General features: G+C 40.7%; 2 protein-coding genes across 8 annotated transcripts in view; one reads left to right on the top strand and one right to left on the bottom strand.

Annotated features, from left to right (window-relative positions):
• Cntn5 (contactin 5) overlaps positions 1 to 16,940 on the top strand; it is a 1,171,099-nt gene that overhangs the window by 941,895 nt on the left and 212,264 nt on the right. The gene's annotated exons all lie outside the window — the stretch shown is intronic.
• On the bottom strand, positions 6,901 to 8,510 carry LOC128119046 (ubiquitin-conjugating enzyme E2 L3). Its single transcript, XM_052752067.1, has one exon. It carries the CDS (start codon positions 8,485 to 8,487, stop codon positions 8,023 to 8,025), a length of 465 nt encoding a protein of 154 aa, XP_052608027.1. The 5' UTR covers positions 8,488 to 8,510; the 3' UTR covers positions 6,901 to 8,022.

The raw sequence follows: 16,940 nt of genomic DNA, 5'->3' as shown, positions 1-16,940 counted from the left end.
TGAGCAACCTTGTGGAAGTAGGCTTAGGACCATAATTAGGAATTTAGAGTGTGAATGTTGTATGATGACGGTCAACATAATAAAACTTTTGTTTTACTAACAACGTGTATCTACCATCTTGCTCGCAACATGGACAAATGGTTTTCCAAAGCCATATTGGCCACAAAATCTTATCAACTGTGACATTCATATCACTGCCATGCAGTCTGACCCTATAGTGACATCAACAATGTCATTTTCAATATGTATATTAGCCTACTGTGAACTTTTGTGACTATCCCAGGCCAGTGATTCCCAGGACCTGACATATAACTCTTCTCAACCATCATCACAAGAGAAAGCAGAAAGTTTCCTTACTTGTCCTGCTTATCTGAAAGGAAATTAGGAACTTTAATATGAGTAGGAAAGCTGCTTCGAAAGTAAGCAGAGTGGCCAGGTGTATGAGTTACTTTTCCGTTGCTGTGATAAAAGACCATGACAAAGGCAAGGAAGAGCACACCAACTGATCATCCAATGCCAAGCCGTCTGTCCTGCAAACATACGTACAAGAAACTATGTAGACTGAGCAGGTTGGATTTATGTATTTAGGATTATACACACGCAAGTATACACATATTTTTACATATTAATGCTAATATATATAATAAAGTAGTATATGTACATATGACAATTACAAAGGTAATTTCTACCCAGAGTGGCTTATGAGTGAAATGAATTTGTAGTATATCTCAGGGATGCATGGAAAATATTCCACCATGTTACAGGTTTGTTGACTTCATTTTATTGAAGAACAATGTTGTTTGACAACTGGAACATGTGTGTGTGTGTGTGTGTGTGTGTGTGTGTAGATGAATTTCTATACAGTCTTATTAAATAATAGCCAAAGAGATCATAGAAATAACAAATAGCCATGACTAGCCTTAGCTTACCACCTCGCTGTAGCTTTATTCGGCTACTATCCCTGTATTTGGTTCTGTATTTCTTATTTAATAAGACTGTTTAGAAATTCATCTACGTGTGTGTGTGTGTGTGTGTGTGTGTGTGTATGTGTGTGTGTGTGTGTTAACAAAGGAAAAAAGACCATGAATTTGAATGACAGCTAAGTGGCCAGGATAAATGGGAGGTTTTAGACGAAGGAAAGAAAAGGAGAAAATGATGTAATTGTATTATGACTTCAAAAATAAGAAATATTTTCAAAAAATTAAGAACTAAATTTTTAAAAAACAACAACAGTAGCAACAGCAACGAAGGGTTTGTTTGGATTTGTGGTTCCTGAGGGATAAGAGTCAGTAATGGCAGAGCGGAGGCACGGCAGCAAGCAGCAGGTATAGCCAGACGGAAGCGCGAAACTCATATCTTGAACCACGAGCACGAAGCAGAGAAAGGTAACAGGAAGTGGTAAAGTGGGGATTTACCAAGGCAACTCCACATAGTTAAAAGGCAGTTTATTTTGGGGTAACTTACAGCCAGTAAAGGGGTTGGTTACAGGATCTGGGAGAGGTGAAGTGCAGTCCAGCAGGGTTCTCTGGAGAACTTGACTCAGTCTGTCATCCAGCATCCTGGGTCACCAGGAGCCAAGAGGGCCGGCCCAGATGGATCTGGGATCTTAAGGGCTCCCATCTCGGCCACGCCCCAGATGGATCTGGGATCTTAAGGGCTCCCATCTCGGCCACGCCCCAGGGGCAGGTCATAGGCAGGCCTGGCAAAGCTGGAACAGCTACCCACTACAAAGTGGAGGAGAGATCTTAGCTATAAAAGCCCACTTCCATTCATACACTTCCTCCAGACAGGCTGCACCTCCTAAACATTTCCAAATAGAGCCACCAACTGAGACCAAGAATCCAAACATGTGAGCTGACCGAGGAAGTTCTCATTCAAACCACCACACAAGGGAAGGCAGAATGCTTAGGTAGGCACCTCTTGGCCTCCACTTGTCAAACCCACGTTGTTTTTCAATGAAATTGAGGTCAACGAATTTTCCGTGAATCATTGAGATACCAGATAAACTCATTCTTAAGCAACTCTGGGATAGAAATTACCTTTGTAATCCTCATATTTTATAATCTCCTTGGTGGGGAATGCTGAGGAAGCAGATGCTTCCAGTACAGTGGGAATCTTAGATATCCCTCATTCCAGCTTTCTCATTTTACAGATAATAAAACCGAGGATGAGACAGTAAAGCGATTTGCCCAAATTCATGAACCTGTCTGTTCTAATTTCCAGCCAACTGCCTTTCCCAGAATAGCATACTGCTCTTGCATAATGAGAAACAGGTTTATTTTCCATGAGAATAAAGGAGTTCGAGTTAAAAGGAAGAGGTTTCCTAGATGCAGGATGTCGTTATGCCTATGTGGAGGAATGTTAGCAAAAATGGAAAAGAAAAAAAACTGTACAGAATAAAGGAAGTTATTCCTGGCAATTGACTGAAGGGGGAGAAGTCATAAGAAGCCTGAATGACAGACAAATGAATAATGTGACGAGATAAATCAGATTTGGGCTCGACTGAGATCAAAGAGAGAGGAGTGTGGGAAAGAAAGATGATGTCTGGATTTCATTTGGAAACCCTGAGATAAAAAGGTTCTGTAGAAATAATAAATGTGTGTTACTTAATTTTTGAGGGACCAGGAGATTCATGCATTGTCACAAAATGTTATTAAAAACAGCTATTCATTTTTCATGTAACAAGATAAAATGTGCAATCTATATTGACAGCAAAATTATACCCTCAGTTCTTCCCATGTATTTTCCTCCAATAGCAGGCCAATTGTAAGTGCAGATCAAAGGACAGAGAGAGGCATTGTAAAAGAAATCTAATTGGGAAGCGATTAAAAAAAAAATCTTTCATTAGCCCCATTGTCAGAATTCCCTAGATTTTCAAAGAACAAGAACTTGCTGGCTGACTAGCTGTGTGAACTAACTGTCATCAGCTCTCAATAATGGTCTCTTCTTTCCTGCATTTGTGTTTATTTGAGTATAAAGAGACAAATCTTCACACTTAAAGACAATTACCAGGGACTCCTTAGCTTGACTTACAGCTATTTATAAGCAAAAATATTCTGTGTCATCCAACTGTAAAGTGAATGCAAGATTACCATCCTTTGTTATATTCAAAGATAGCTCTTGGAGGTGATTGCTTAAATTATAAAGGCATAAATATCTGTCATTATTTCTGACTTGTAACGCATCATGTAGTGTGAGCAATTCCAGTGTTCTGAAGATAAGACACACTCGGCAGTTCCGATGCTTGAACCACTGGATTCTCCTGTTCACACAGGTTTTGTGCTGGATTGGGATTGCATTTTAGACTAACTTTTGTTTTAACTAAAACATTATGCTTTTATTCATGTAATAAATATTTTATTATTGAATATAGCTGTTCTAAGGAATTATTTATATTTATTGAGCGCTTATGAGATGGGAAAATACTAGCAATCTATAAAATACCTTTTGATATATTCATTTTTTTACTATCTAACTTTATAGTCAAGGGTATTGAGAATAAGGGAGGTTAAGTTACTAAACAAAGTTACATTTTTTTTCTATTTACTTGTTAACTGGTACATGTTATGTAAAAAAAAAAAAACCTCATACACATGAGTGAAGTGCTCTACGATGTTTTAATACACACAGGTGCATTTTACATGACTCAAATGTCCTTGCTTTTCTTGTAAAATCTTCCACTTCACACTTCACATGAAGTTTTCTCCTAAATGGAGAACTCCTCACCACCTGCATTCCCAGGACTCATTATCCCATTCTGATGACTCTCCTTAAGAGGTTGATGATGTTTAGCTTCCTCTGGTGTGTTTTTTTTTTTTCATCCTGTTTCTTTTGTTATTATTTTTCTTGAAAAAATGAGTGGCTATATTTATCCTTTTCATTTTTCTTTAGATTTTATTTTATCTTTCTCAGTGTGTGTATTTGTGTGTCTTTATGTGAGTATGTGCACATGTGAGTGCCAATGCCACAGAGGCCAGAAGAGGGGACTGGAGGTAGGGTGCTCTTGAAGTGCCTAGTATGAAGTGCATACTGGGAATCAAAGACAGGACCTCTGCAAAAGCAGTTTTCTGTCTTAGCCATTCACTCTGCGACCTCTCCAGCCCATGAGTACACTGTTCTCAGAGCTTACCACAGTGAACATGGAAGCTGTTTTTCCCCCTAAATATTCATCCCTATTTTTCAGTTTGTCATTTTTGTGCATTTTTATCTTTTCTTCTAGTTTATCTTTTTCCTCAAGCCGTACAGATCCCTCCTCTAATTTTTGATTTTTAAATGATTTTTAAATTCTGAGCTGTTTCCCAAGCTCAGAAACTGTTCCCATACCATTGTTTCTAAGACAGTGTGAGATAAACACACTTGAGGATCAGAAGGGCTCTGGCTTGTAGTCCTGTATTTCTGTGCTTGGGGTGCATTGCAAATGCTACTCTATCCAAAGTGCCCCCGGGGTCCAGAAAAGACCATAATGTGCAGCCAGCACACACAACAGTTGATTCTTCACAGTGTGATTCTGGTTGTCTATACTCACATTCAATCCTCAGAACTCTTCTTAGGCACCATAACATTCTGGAAGATTCTTTGACTAATTCCCATCTGTTCAGTCAGGTATCCTCAAGTCTGCATTGTGACATTATTCTTTGTGATTCTCACAGAATGTTTAATGACATGTCTCTTCATTCATTCATTCATCTGTTGATTCCCATTTGCTGTGCCTAGCTTGCGGTAGGCACCCAGGGAATCTTTATGAGTAGAATAACTACAGACAACAATAACGGATTGGACACTTGCAAGAGTTGGAGGAAATTACTTTGAAAGATTTTATCATATAAAATCAATTAATGCTTGAGGAGTTGAATATGTTTAACATTTAATCAGATTCAAACATACAATGCATATATGTATCAAAACATCATATGTCATCCTACTCATGGGAATAATTTTTATGTTCTTATACATCAATTAAAAGAAATTTAAATTTCAAAATATAGTTTCGGAGGAAAATGTCATGTAAAGAAAAGGGGTATTTCCCCTTGGCATGTTGTTTACTTTGTTGTAGATCTCTATACTCAGAATGGCCTGTGTCTGTCCCAGAACTTGGCAAACATGTATAGTTACAAAATTTGGCGTCAGAACAAGGAAATGTCCAGCTGCTGGCTAGCTGAGCCACTCCAATTCACACCACCTACATTTTGACGCTTTTTAGTGTAGATGAGTCCCGTGCATCATTGTGCTTGTACCAACACTGATCAGACTTTTATTCATCACCAAAGATGCCATGGAAGATGGGAGCTAGTCCTCTGGTGAGAGGTAGGACTTGCCCTGATGGAAGGAGATGAAGAAAACAGAAGCATCTAATGAATAAATAGAAATGAATATGGTGTGTTCTGTATCAGTGAAGAAACTCAGATGCAGTGTATGCTCAGGGTGAAGGTTTGAAGTAACAAGATGGTGAGAGAAGAAAAGCTGGGAGAGGTGACCTGGGCAGAGTCTTGCTTGAAGCAGAAGGGGAGCATGCATTAGCATTTATGATAGAGCAGTTACAACAAAGTCCCAATAAACATATAGTACTCTATCAGACAAAGCAGGGAGAAAGGGAAGTGCCTAAAAATGATGAAACCAGTGTGTTCAACTTCTGAAGGGAGACACAGAAGGTCTGTACCCCTCTTTCTAGTCTTAGCTCTGGCCGCTCAGTCACGTATGGGAAATGCTTACATCAACAGAATCGATTAATCTCTGTGAGTCCCACTGTCTTGATCACATGGTTGCCTCTGCTTGATCCTTCCCTAAACTCCTAAGAAATCCCAGTTCCTGTCATGAGTCAAATACACTAACTGACCCCAGGTTTAAAGGGTCAGCACTGTATCTTCTTATTTTATTTGTTTTTGTAATCATGGTCAATTAGAGCGACTACTCAGTGGATCATAATAATGATAACATTGAGAAAAGTCAATGATTTTGAGGGCTAGATTCTGACATTTACAGCTAGGACACAATCAGAGTTACTGTTTCCTTGGAGAATGTCATAAGTTGTTTGGGATGTGGAGGCAGGTGGGAACAAGAACTCTGTCTTAAAGTATATGATCAGCAGCTAAATATTCAAAACTGAATCTCTGCAGAAAGGCTGAGACTTGACCACCACTGCCTTAGACAGAACAAGATGTGACAAATACAAAACCAGAAGCTGAGGCAGAAGGACCAAAAGTTCAAAGCCAGCCTAGACAAAATAGTGACCCCCTGTCTGGAAACCTTAAAGAAGAAGGAGAAACAGGAGTTGGTGATAAGGAGGAGGGAGGGGAGAAAGAAGAAGAGGATGAAAATGAAAATCAGAATTAAAGATATTGGAAAGAGCAGAAGTAGATTCTGTGGAATAAAATGGATGGGAGAGAGTCTGATATCACAGTTTTCTAAAGTTACAAAAGGAGGTAAAACAGTGTCAGATGTGGTAGAGACATCATAAAAACAAAGAAATATTAAGAGAATTTATCAAGAATCTAGAAGTTGAGAGGAAATATTAAAAAGAATCATTTCAGCATCCAGCAAGGTAGGTAGCAGACAGTACCTTTTGCTATGCAAGCCCGGTGACCTGAGTTCAGTTCCCAGAACCCAAGTGAAGCTGAAAGGAAAGAACTGACGCTAAAAATCTGTCTCCTGACCTAACACTATAGCAAGCACAAGCCCATACATGCATATCACAAACTCGCATACACATGCACACGCACGCGTGCGCGCACGCGCGCACGCACACACACACACACACACACACACAGCAATGATAAGTTAAGGTATTTCAGTTAAGGATGATATATATATATATATATATATATATATATATATATATATACATTTTCTTTTTCCTAAATTTCAAAGAAAACATTACTTAGGAAGATTTTTTTTTTTTGATGATAAATTCTAAGGTCAAATTTTATTTCTACAAAAAAAGGCAATGAAAACAATATAAAACATATTGAAAGGATATTACTGAGTGAGCTTCCAGTGGAGCTTGACTCTGGAAAGGCCATCCTGTTCCTGGGCTGCATCAGCAGCTGCTCTGAGGAAGGGGCAGCTGGTTACAAAGCAGAAGCCACCAATGCTGACCCCACAAAGGGCAAACCATGTGGAGGGAGACAGTGGTGGCCTGCTGTGCTGAGGAATTGGGGCTCCTTGGCACACCTCAGCAGAGCTTGGTGGTGGTGAAGCTTGAGATTTCAACAGACTATCCTGGCTTTTGCTTTGCCTGTGATGAGCAGCAGGCCGTCTACCACAGCTGCACGGAGGACTGCTGACTGAAGACATCCTCACACAAGTGCACGGCATTCTCTGCTGGCAGACCCTCCCTCCAAGGTCACCACAAACCTGGTACTGCAGGGTTCTCTACAAAGAACACACAGCTTGACCACGGGTTGGGGGCGTGGGGTCTGCCCATTGAGTCTGTTACTGTGGAAACACTTGCTAAGGTTTTATGTAAAAGCAGCTTCCCTTTGAACAGACATTCTGTTTTAGGGGAGGGTGGGGGCATTGATATTGTTTTATAATTTTTTAAAGGACATTAATAGGGTGGCATGAGGGGGACTTGAGCTATCACCCACAGGCAGTGTGGCACAGGAGAAGAGCTGCCAGCGCTGCTACTTCTGTGGGGAGCTGGGGCCTTAGTCTGTGGAAGGGCATTGAAAGGGAAAAGGGCAATGGGGAGAGGGAAGCAGGACTTTTTTTTTTTTTTTTTAAACCTGGGCTAACTGTAACTTTGAGTAAATTTGGGCAAGAAAAGAAATGCCATTCTTTTGAAGTAGACTAAAGCAGTGATTTTTAAAACAAAGCAAGCAGAACTAGAACATCTGAATTTTTTAATCCTTCTTTACAGGTTACCTAGACCACTTTTGATTAAGAAAACTGTAGAAAGTTAGTAACTGCCACAAGCGGACGCCAGGTGGTGGCCCGTGTCAATTTTCCACAGAGTCCTGCTTTGCAGGGTATCTGAGTACTGCTCGGGGCTCTGCTCAAACTTGCTGGAATCACTCGTGGCAGATTTTAGTCCACAGGTCGCTTTTCCCCATATTTCTTTGTAAACTCTTCAGCATTCTTACAGAATTTTTTACGGTCCTTAGAGTATTCTTCAGCTAGGTCAGCCCGGAGTGGGTGCTCAGGCTGGGGGTCGTTCACCAGTGCTATGAGGGACTGGATTACTTGGTCGGTCTTGGTGGCTGGCTTCCAGTTTTCAGCACTAATTACGGGCAGACAGACCTGCCCCTTCTCATCAATGTTAGGGTGATAGATCTTGGTTTTAAATGTGATCTTGGGTGGTTTGAATGGATACTCTGCTGGAAAGTTGATTTCAATTCTAAAGGCCCCCTTGTCGTACGGAGGGTTGTCAGGAACAATAAGCCCTTGCCAAGTCAATAAATTAGCTTCATCAACCTGGATGTTACGGAAGTTTTTCATTCCACATTTGCGGATCTCTTCAAGCTCCTTCATCAGCCTCCTGCTGGCCGCCATCTTGGATCAGGAAGAAGATTTTTAATTAGAGTCAGCAATCATGGCCATGGTGGGTGGCGTTGCTATCTTCTCTATGACCAACGGTGGACACAAGAGCACAGGACTTAATGTGCCTAAGAGAGATGACCTCTCTCTCACAGTACCTGTATGACTTTGGACAAGACACAGTGGTAATCTTGAAGCTTAAAGGCAATTTTGTTCTCATACATCATAAAAATTCTTTCACAATTATCTTAACTTTTCTAGAAGTCAGTTGTCTTGTCTCTGAAATAGTAGAGCTTCTTCCTCCAACTTCTTAATTAAAGGAATTATAAAATACAGTTACCAAGTCAGAGTGCATATGCATGCTGTACACTATTTAAATCAATGCTGCATTTTAAGGGGAAATAATTTTAAATGGTAGTAAATGCTAAAAATCAATAAACAAGAATCATTGATCTGTGTGTATTCCTAATACCCTGCATACTTTATTTAAGAGAAAGGTCACTAAAAATGTAACTATTTGTGTTGATACTTGAGTAGCTGCAAATGAGTCCCTGCCAGCTTTCTTCCTGGTGTTAGCATTTCGCCTAAGTCTGATTTCACACATCACTAAATTCTGAACAATCTGTGTCTTAGAGCATACCATGCACTAATTTTGCTCTGACAACTTTGTAATGGGAATTTGAACACGTACTATATTTTTCTTGTTAAAACAGGGGGCAATGCATTCTGAATGTTATAGACCACTCACCTTGCCTGGATATGCTGAAGTTCCATGTAGCTGATTCCTTTGAAATGTCCTTTTGAATAACACTGGGCCAGGACTTGTCACACACACACACACACACACACACACACACACACACACAGAGAGAGAGAGGGGGGGGGTGGTCACCTGTAAGAGTTGCCTTCATCCTGTAATGCTACCATGGTCCAGGCAGTGTGGGGTTGGTAAAGGAAGTCCATTTCAATGACCTTTAGTCTACCCAGCAATTTCTGTAGCTGTCACAGTGGAATTGGAAACACTAGTTAAGAGAGAGGTTTCTAGTGAGGTCTTTTGTAATAGAAGCAATGCCTAGTTTGCAAAAAGCAACTTCCCAATACTAATGAGAATGTTAATGTTCTGGAATGTATTTGCAAGAGCCTATGGGCAAATATAGAGTTTGAAATTATGTGATGAGTTGGAGATGTAAAAACTTTTACTGTGTTTCTTCTTGATGAAAGTTTCCCATTTTATTTTGTTGAATACAACTAAAATGGTAAGCTATTTGTTTCTCACATATTACTTTAAGAGATAATGAAGAAATGAATCTGAGAAAACAAGAAAAATGTCTCTTTTTAACAAGAACAGTTTCCAGGCATTTTGATATAGTCTGGCATGGAAACAAAATGTTCTAGAAAAAAACTGGGCACACGTAATATCTCTCAATGTTTGTTCACAGAAATCAAGTATCATTCTAAATACTTTTTTTTCTTTTCTTTTCTTTTATTTTACAATACAATTCGGTTCTACATATCAGCCATGGATTCCCTTGTTCGCCCCCCTCCCGCCCCCCTCCCCTTCCCCCCAGCCCACCCCCCATTCCCACCTCCTCCAGGGCAAAGCCTCCCCCGAGGACTGAGATCAACATAGTAGACTCAGTCCAGGCAGGTCCAGTCCCCTCCTCCCAGGCCGAGCCAAGCGACCCTGCATAAGCCCCAGGTTTCAAACAGCCAACTCATGCAATGAGCACAGGACCTGGTCCCACTGCCTGGGTGCCTCCCAAACAGATCAAGCCAATCAACTGTCTCACCCATTCAGAGGGCCTGATCCAGTTGGGGGCCCCTCAGCCATTGGTTCATAGTTCATGTGTTTCCATTCATTTGGCTATTTGTCCCTGTGCTTTATCCAACCTTGGTTTCATGTGAGGGCTATCTAGGTGCAACATCTGTCACCCCATTGATCGCCAGGGTTGATTCGGCTGATCTGGCTGGCTAGGCGGGTGTCCCCTTCCTCCCTCACCGCTCCATGTGCATCCCTCCTGAAGCTGCGCACTCGGTCAAAGAGGATGACCTTCCCCGAATAGAGGAGGACCGGTCTACGGTCAAGGGTATACGAGTAGCTGCGCTCCCCTGCTAGAACCTCCAAATAAGCTCTAGATACTTTCTAATGCTGTCAAATTCAATCCTGACTTCATTGCAGGAAAATACTGTAATACATTATGAATAGTCATTCTTAAGAAAAGGGAAAAGTTGACTTTGAATGCATTAAACATAACAAATAAAGAGAGCACAGGGTTATTGCATAACTCAGTTATTGCATAACTCAGCATGCCATAATGTATTGAAATAGGACATCAATTGGTACCCACTCTTAACTCTTCACCAGTTTTTCTCCTGAATCTGGTGATATTACTCTTTTGAGTCAAATACCCAGAATACCCTTCACAGAAAGGTGTGTTTCTCCTTCTGTCTCAGGCAGGAGTTCTCCACTGTATCTTTGATATGCTCACTGAGATTCTTTATGGTGTATCTCTTTTTTTTTTTTTTTTTTTTGGTTTTTTCGAGACAGGGTTTCTCTGTGTAGCTTTGCGCCTTTCCTGGGACTCACTTGGTAGTCCAGGCTGGCCTCGAACTCACAGAGATCCGCCTGGCTCTGCCTCCCGAGTGCTGGGATTAAAGGCGTGCGCCACCACGCATGGTGTATCTCTTGTAAAGCAGCAATACTGACAAGTATAGAAGCAGGCATGCTCACAGGGTCTGAAATGAAGGGAGGACTGTCTATCTTGCCTTCCTTTAGGCAGGTCATTCTTATCACAATGGAAAAATAGCTTTTAGTGAGCCTATTTTGCAATTCAGATAACCAACCCTCAGGGATTAATTTATTCAAAGAAGTTAGTTTTTGAAACTAAAGGGGGTAGGAAAGCTTCCCCAGACTCTCTGCTGCTGGGGGATGGATGAGAAGATTGAGCACAGGAGTCATTGGCTTTAATTGTTGGATCTTCCTATCATATCCCTATAATCAAAAAGATTCCAGGCAGCAGAACATTTAAGTTTTAGGGTGTTTTTCTAGAGGAAATGCCCAAGCTGAGATTTTTAAAAATAGAGTCAGAGTACTTCCTTTGCAAGTGAGAACAAACTATGACCTTTGTGAGATGTCAGTAAAACCCAAACGTGCCTCCCTGCCTATCTTTTGAATGCCTGCCCTTCAGAACAAATTTCATTCCTACACAGCATGAACCAGCTCAAAGTATCTCTCTCATTGGTCCCAGCAGGTCTGAAGTGTTCATAGGCACAAGTGGCTGATGGAGGAAGGAAAGACTCTTACAGAAAGATGAACAGTCACCTGCCTGAGACTGCATTTGTTGTGTATCTAAGAACCATTTGTTCTCTTGGCCTCATCCTTTCTTCCTCTCCACTGTCTGCACCGCCCACCCAGGTTACACTGTCTACATCTCTCAGCCTCTCTTCCTCCTCAGACACCATCAGCCACGTCTGTATGTTTCCAGGCTTTGTCCCAAGCTCCATATAACCACAAATAATTACATGTAAAGATAACTCTTTATGACGTGCAGGTTCTTCAAAGGGAAAACATCCAACATCGACATGTGACCTACATGTGCACACATCTGTATATGTGTGCACCCACATGTACACACATGTTCACATTTATATACACCAAAAATACTATCCAAATTTGAACACAAATATGTTGTTTCTAGAAGCAAAGAAGAAATAAAAATATTCTCTCTCTCTTTCTCTCTGTGCCATAGGAAAATATTATAAGTTGCCACAGTTATGTATAAAATGTTGTCTTCATCCAGATACGATGAGGCTGAATTTGACATTTGTCAAAGTCATCAGAAATATTCTATCTTGCATTTAAGGATGTGTACCACTGGACTACCTCCAGAGGACAGTCAACTCTGAAAGCAGTTTCATGACTTTTTTCTTTTGGGCATTTGGAAAGTACATGAACTAATACTACAGTTATTTAAGCCTAAGACTAAAAGTTCAAAATAAATAAATTCACCAAAATTTAGTACCTTAGAAAGTACATTTGGAGTCCTTATTTTCCGAACATAGCTGAGACATTAACAGAGTAGACTAATAATAAACTTAAATCAATAACGGATCCTCAAGACCACTTTCCCTTTGCTCCTGCCCTGCTCATCTCCTTCTCCATAAATTAGCCCTTTATTTCCTTAATGCCAGGTATCCTGCAGATTCTGAGAAAAAATGAAAGCCCCTGGTGTAAAATATAAAAGTTTCTGACAACCGGTAGATAAATTCTTATTTATTAAAAATAATTTTCTATCTTAGCATGAGGTCAATAGACTTAATGAAAAAACTTCATAGCATAAACAATATTGCAGCATCCTAATTATGACTTTCCAACAAATCCCAGCATGCACCAGATTATGGAGATGAAGGCTTGTTTCCAGATGTTGTAGTTAGATGTTGTTTTTTAATCTAAACATCTCAGTGGTTCCTAAAATTAGGCCATAGTAAAGTGGAATCTGATGTCAGGAGTTACCAACACCCAACAGGAAGGAGTAGATAAAACCAGACAAAAAGACTATTACAGCAATGGGCATAAGTAGGCCACTTTTATTGGGTAGTTAAAGCTTTTTCTCTATATTACCACAAACCTATCCATCAACAATTTCTTTGAATAACATGTGTAGTCAATTAGATAGCTTATAAAGTAAATGAAAACCCTTATATTCAAAACATAAACTAATGGCACAAAGTTCAATGTAAGTTGGGATGCAGGGATTTATTTTGCATATCTGTGGCCTGTCACTCATCTCGTTCACACCTATTCTCTACCTGATTCAGTCACCTCCTTCACACCATGCTCCTCCTGTTTCAGTCACCTCCTTCACACCATGCTCCTCCTGATTCAGTCACCTCCTTCACACCATGCTCCTCCTGTTTCAGTCACCTCCTTCACACCATGCTCCTCCTGTTTCAGTCACCTCCTTCACACCATGATCCTCCTGTTTCAGTCACCTCCTTCACACCAAGATCCTCCTGTTTCAGTCACCTCCTTCACACCATGCTCCTCCTGTTTCAGTCACCTCCTTCACACCATGCTCCTCCTGTTTCAGTCACCTCCTTCACACCAAGATCCTCCTGTTTCAGTCACCTCCTTCACACCAAGATCCTCCTGTTTCAGTCACCTCCTTCACACCATGCTCCTCCTGTTCAGTCACCTCCTTCACACCATGATCCTCCTGTTTCAGTCACCTCCTTCACACCATGCTCCTCCTGTTTCAGTCACCTCCTTCACACCAAGATCCTCCTGTTTCAGTCACCTCCTTCACACCATGCTCCTCCTGTTTCAGTCACCTCCTTCACACCATGCTCCTCCTGTTTCAGTCACCTCCTTCACACCATGCTCCTCCTGTTTCAGTCACCTCCTTCACACCATGCTCCTCCTGTTTCAGTCACCTCCTTCACACCATGCTCCTCCTGTTTCAGTCACCTCCTTCACACCATGCTCCTCCTGTTTCAGTCACCTCCTTCACACCATGATCCTCCTGTTTCAGTCACCTCCTTCACACCATGCTCCTCCTGTTTCAGTCACCTCCTTCACACCAAGATCCTCCTGTTTCAGTCACCTCCTTCACACCATGCTCCTCCTGTTTCAGTCACCTCCTTCACACCATGATCCTCCTGTTTCAGTCACCTCCTTCACACCAAGATCCTCCTGTTTCAGTCACCTCCTTCACACCATGATCCTCCTGTTTCAGTCACCTCCTTCACACCATGCTCTACCTGCTTAATTAGAAAAGCTGAACATGAAGTAAATAGAATTTTCTCTATAACTCCTAGAAATTTAAGAAGCAATCTGTTCTGAGCATTAAGGAGATGTGTGTGATGGGTTTACAGAGCAACACTACATTTAATTGTGAGTTCCAGACAATTTGATATTTTTCAATGGTTCAGGAAGATTATTTTCCCCAAATATATACTTGAACTGTACTCTGAACTTTCTAGAAGCAACATGTCCTCAGGGCCCTAATGAGAACATAAGCTTGGATATGAATTTTCTCATTAGATGTTATAAAATGCACTAGAGAAGGGAAAGGAACAATTTATAAACCAAATAACACAAAACAAAGTATTCAATCTAATTTGAAGTCCATGTTAGAGACTATAATTTTCTACACTGGGAGAAAATGTGACTGATATTTGCTGCAAATAGTACCTTGAAGGGCTTTGTATTTAATTAAATGTCCAATGACAAATTTGATTGCATCTTCAGAACCAGAGATTGATAGGAGCGCAAGGTCAAGGGAGCCATTTACTATGACAACAGCGAAGCATGCGATTGATGCTACTTAAGTCTGGGATGTTTTATTTCAGAATGATTAGACTCTCATAGCATCAATGATACCACTTTATTAGCTTTCAGCATCTGTGCATATGCTCCTGGAAATGCTTCAGCCCACTGAGTATCACAGGCCATTTGAAGCCATATCCTTGACAGAATATACTTCTTTACAAAGTGTCAATGTGAACAATGTGTATGCAGGTGAATTTGTAACCTGAATCTCACAGTAACAGAATGCAATTTTATGTAGGTGTATAATTTCAGAGGAAGAGACAGAGAAGGGAAGGGGAGGACAGGAACAGACAGACCAAGAAAGACAAATACTTTAGGACTAATGCGGAGCCTGTCAACACTAAAACCAGCTGTAAATGACAACCAAAGCCAGATACCAGAGAATAGAAAGAGTAGTGGTTAATTTCATGCTTTTCCACTTAGCTAACTTTTATAGGATCACATGGTTAATATTTAAATATTCCCTACTTGGATGGTATTATCTAGTTAGCAATTCACTTTAGACAGAAAATTACATGAGCAGAGAGACTGAGAGAACATGATGATACATCTCCAAATCAAAAGACCAAGCACCTATCAGCCAAACCAAGCTAACCTGGTAGTTCAGAAGCAAAGAGACATGCGTGTGCTGAAAGCAGTTGCTAAGGTTGAAAGCTTCAGGCTGTAGCTAAGAGGGCTTAATATCCTCATTCTCCTTCTCATGTCCATTATCAATAATAGAAGAAACAGCAGCAACAGCTCCTCTCACCCCTACAGCTTCATGTTTTATCTTTTGATTTCCCACTACTTAAGAAGTGAGCTACTTAGTTTTCATTTTTATTTTATTATAGTAAAGATAGTCCACATACACCCTATCCTCTTATATCAAGTGAATAATTTATAATCACTGGTCCTGGGTACACTGCTGTGTAGCAGTTCTGCATAGCTTACTCTCTTACTCTGAGATTCTATGCCTGCTGATCAACAAATGGCATTTCCCTGCTAACTCAACCCTGGTAACCAGCACTCAACACTTTGATTTGTAGAAACGTGACTACTTCATGCAAGGCACTTAGCACTCTTTGTCTTTCTGTGTTGCATAGACACAGTAGACTTTTAGCCTACCTATTCCATTGTTTTCTTGGCGTTATATAGAGATCTGTTTCCTAAGATGCTACATTTCCCCAGTCATAGTTGTCATCAGGAATGTTCATAAATATTCTAACTTCTTCTTGTCACTTATAGAGACATCATCTCCCTATTTGTTCTAGGTTCATTTCTGTTGTTGCAATCAAACACCCTGATCAAAAGCATCTTAGGAGATGACAGGGTTAATCTGGTTTACAATTCCCAGTTACAGCCCATCATTGAGGGGAAGTTGAAACAAGAATTCCAAGAGCTAGTCACATCACATTCACAGTCAAGAGCAGAGACAAACACCATGTGCATCTATGGGGCCTGCTTTCTTACGATCAGCCTGCTTTCTTCACTCATACATTTCAGGACACAGCCCAGTAAATAATGTTGTTGGCACTCACATCCAAGTGGTCCTCCCACCTCAATTAATAATCAAAAAATTCACAAATTTGTTGCCGGAAGTTTTCCTGTGTCCCACAGCTGCTTGGTCCCAAGTAAACACACAGAGGCTTATATTAATTACAAACTGTTTTGCCTATGGCTCAGGCTTATTATTTACTAGCTCTTACAACTTAATTCAACCCATTTCTATTCATCTATGTATCACCACATATCTTGCTCCCCCGGCAGCACTCAGGGTCACCCAAAGCTGCCTTTCTTCTCCTTGTCTCTCTGCTTGGATTGCCCTCCTGGTTCTATTCTGCCTTGCCATAGGCCATAGCAGCTTCTTTATTAACCAATGGTAGCAACACATATTCACAGCGTACAGAATGACCATCCTAAAGCCCAAACTGATCTAAATAATTTCTTGACTGAGATTCTCTTCTCAAGTGATTCTGAGTTATAGCAAGATGACAATCAACGACTGTCACACTACTGATTTGAATTTGTGGAACTCATGTAACAACTGTTAGCCACTGGCATGCACCAAGAAGGTGGATTGGCCAACTCCACATATGCGCAATACTAGTTAGGCTGTTTTTCCCTATTTTCATCTCATTTGCCATGAATGCTGACAGGT

This window comes from Peromyscus californicus, unplaced genomic scaffold, assembly GCF_007827085.1.
Source record: "Peromyscus californicus insignis strain IS unplaced genomic scaffold, ASM782708v3 Scaffold_11__1_contigs__length_118956290, whole genome shotgun sequence".
Taxonomy (NCBI): domain Eukaryota; kingdom Metazoa; phylum Chordata; class Mammalia; order Rodentia; family Cricetidae; genus Peromyscus; species Peromyscus californicus.
The sequence above is the reverse complement of the archived record's forward strand: the minus strand, read 5'-3'. Positions and strand labels throughout refer to the sequence as shown.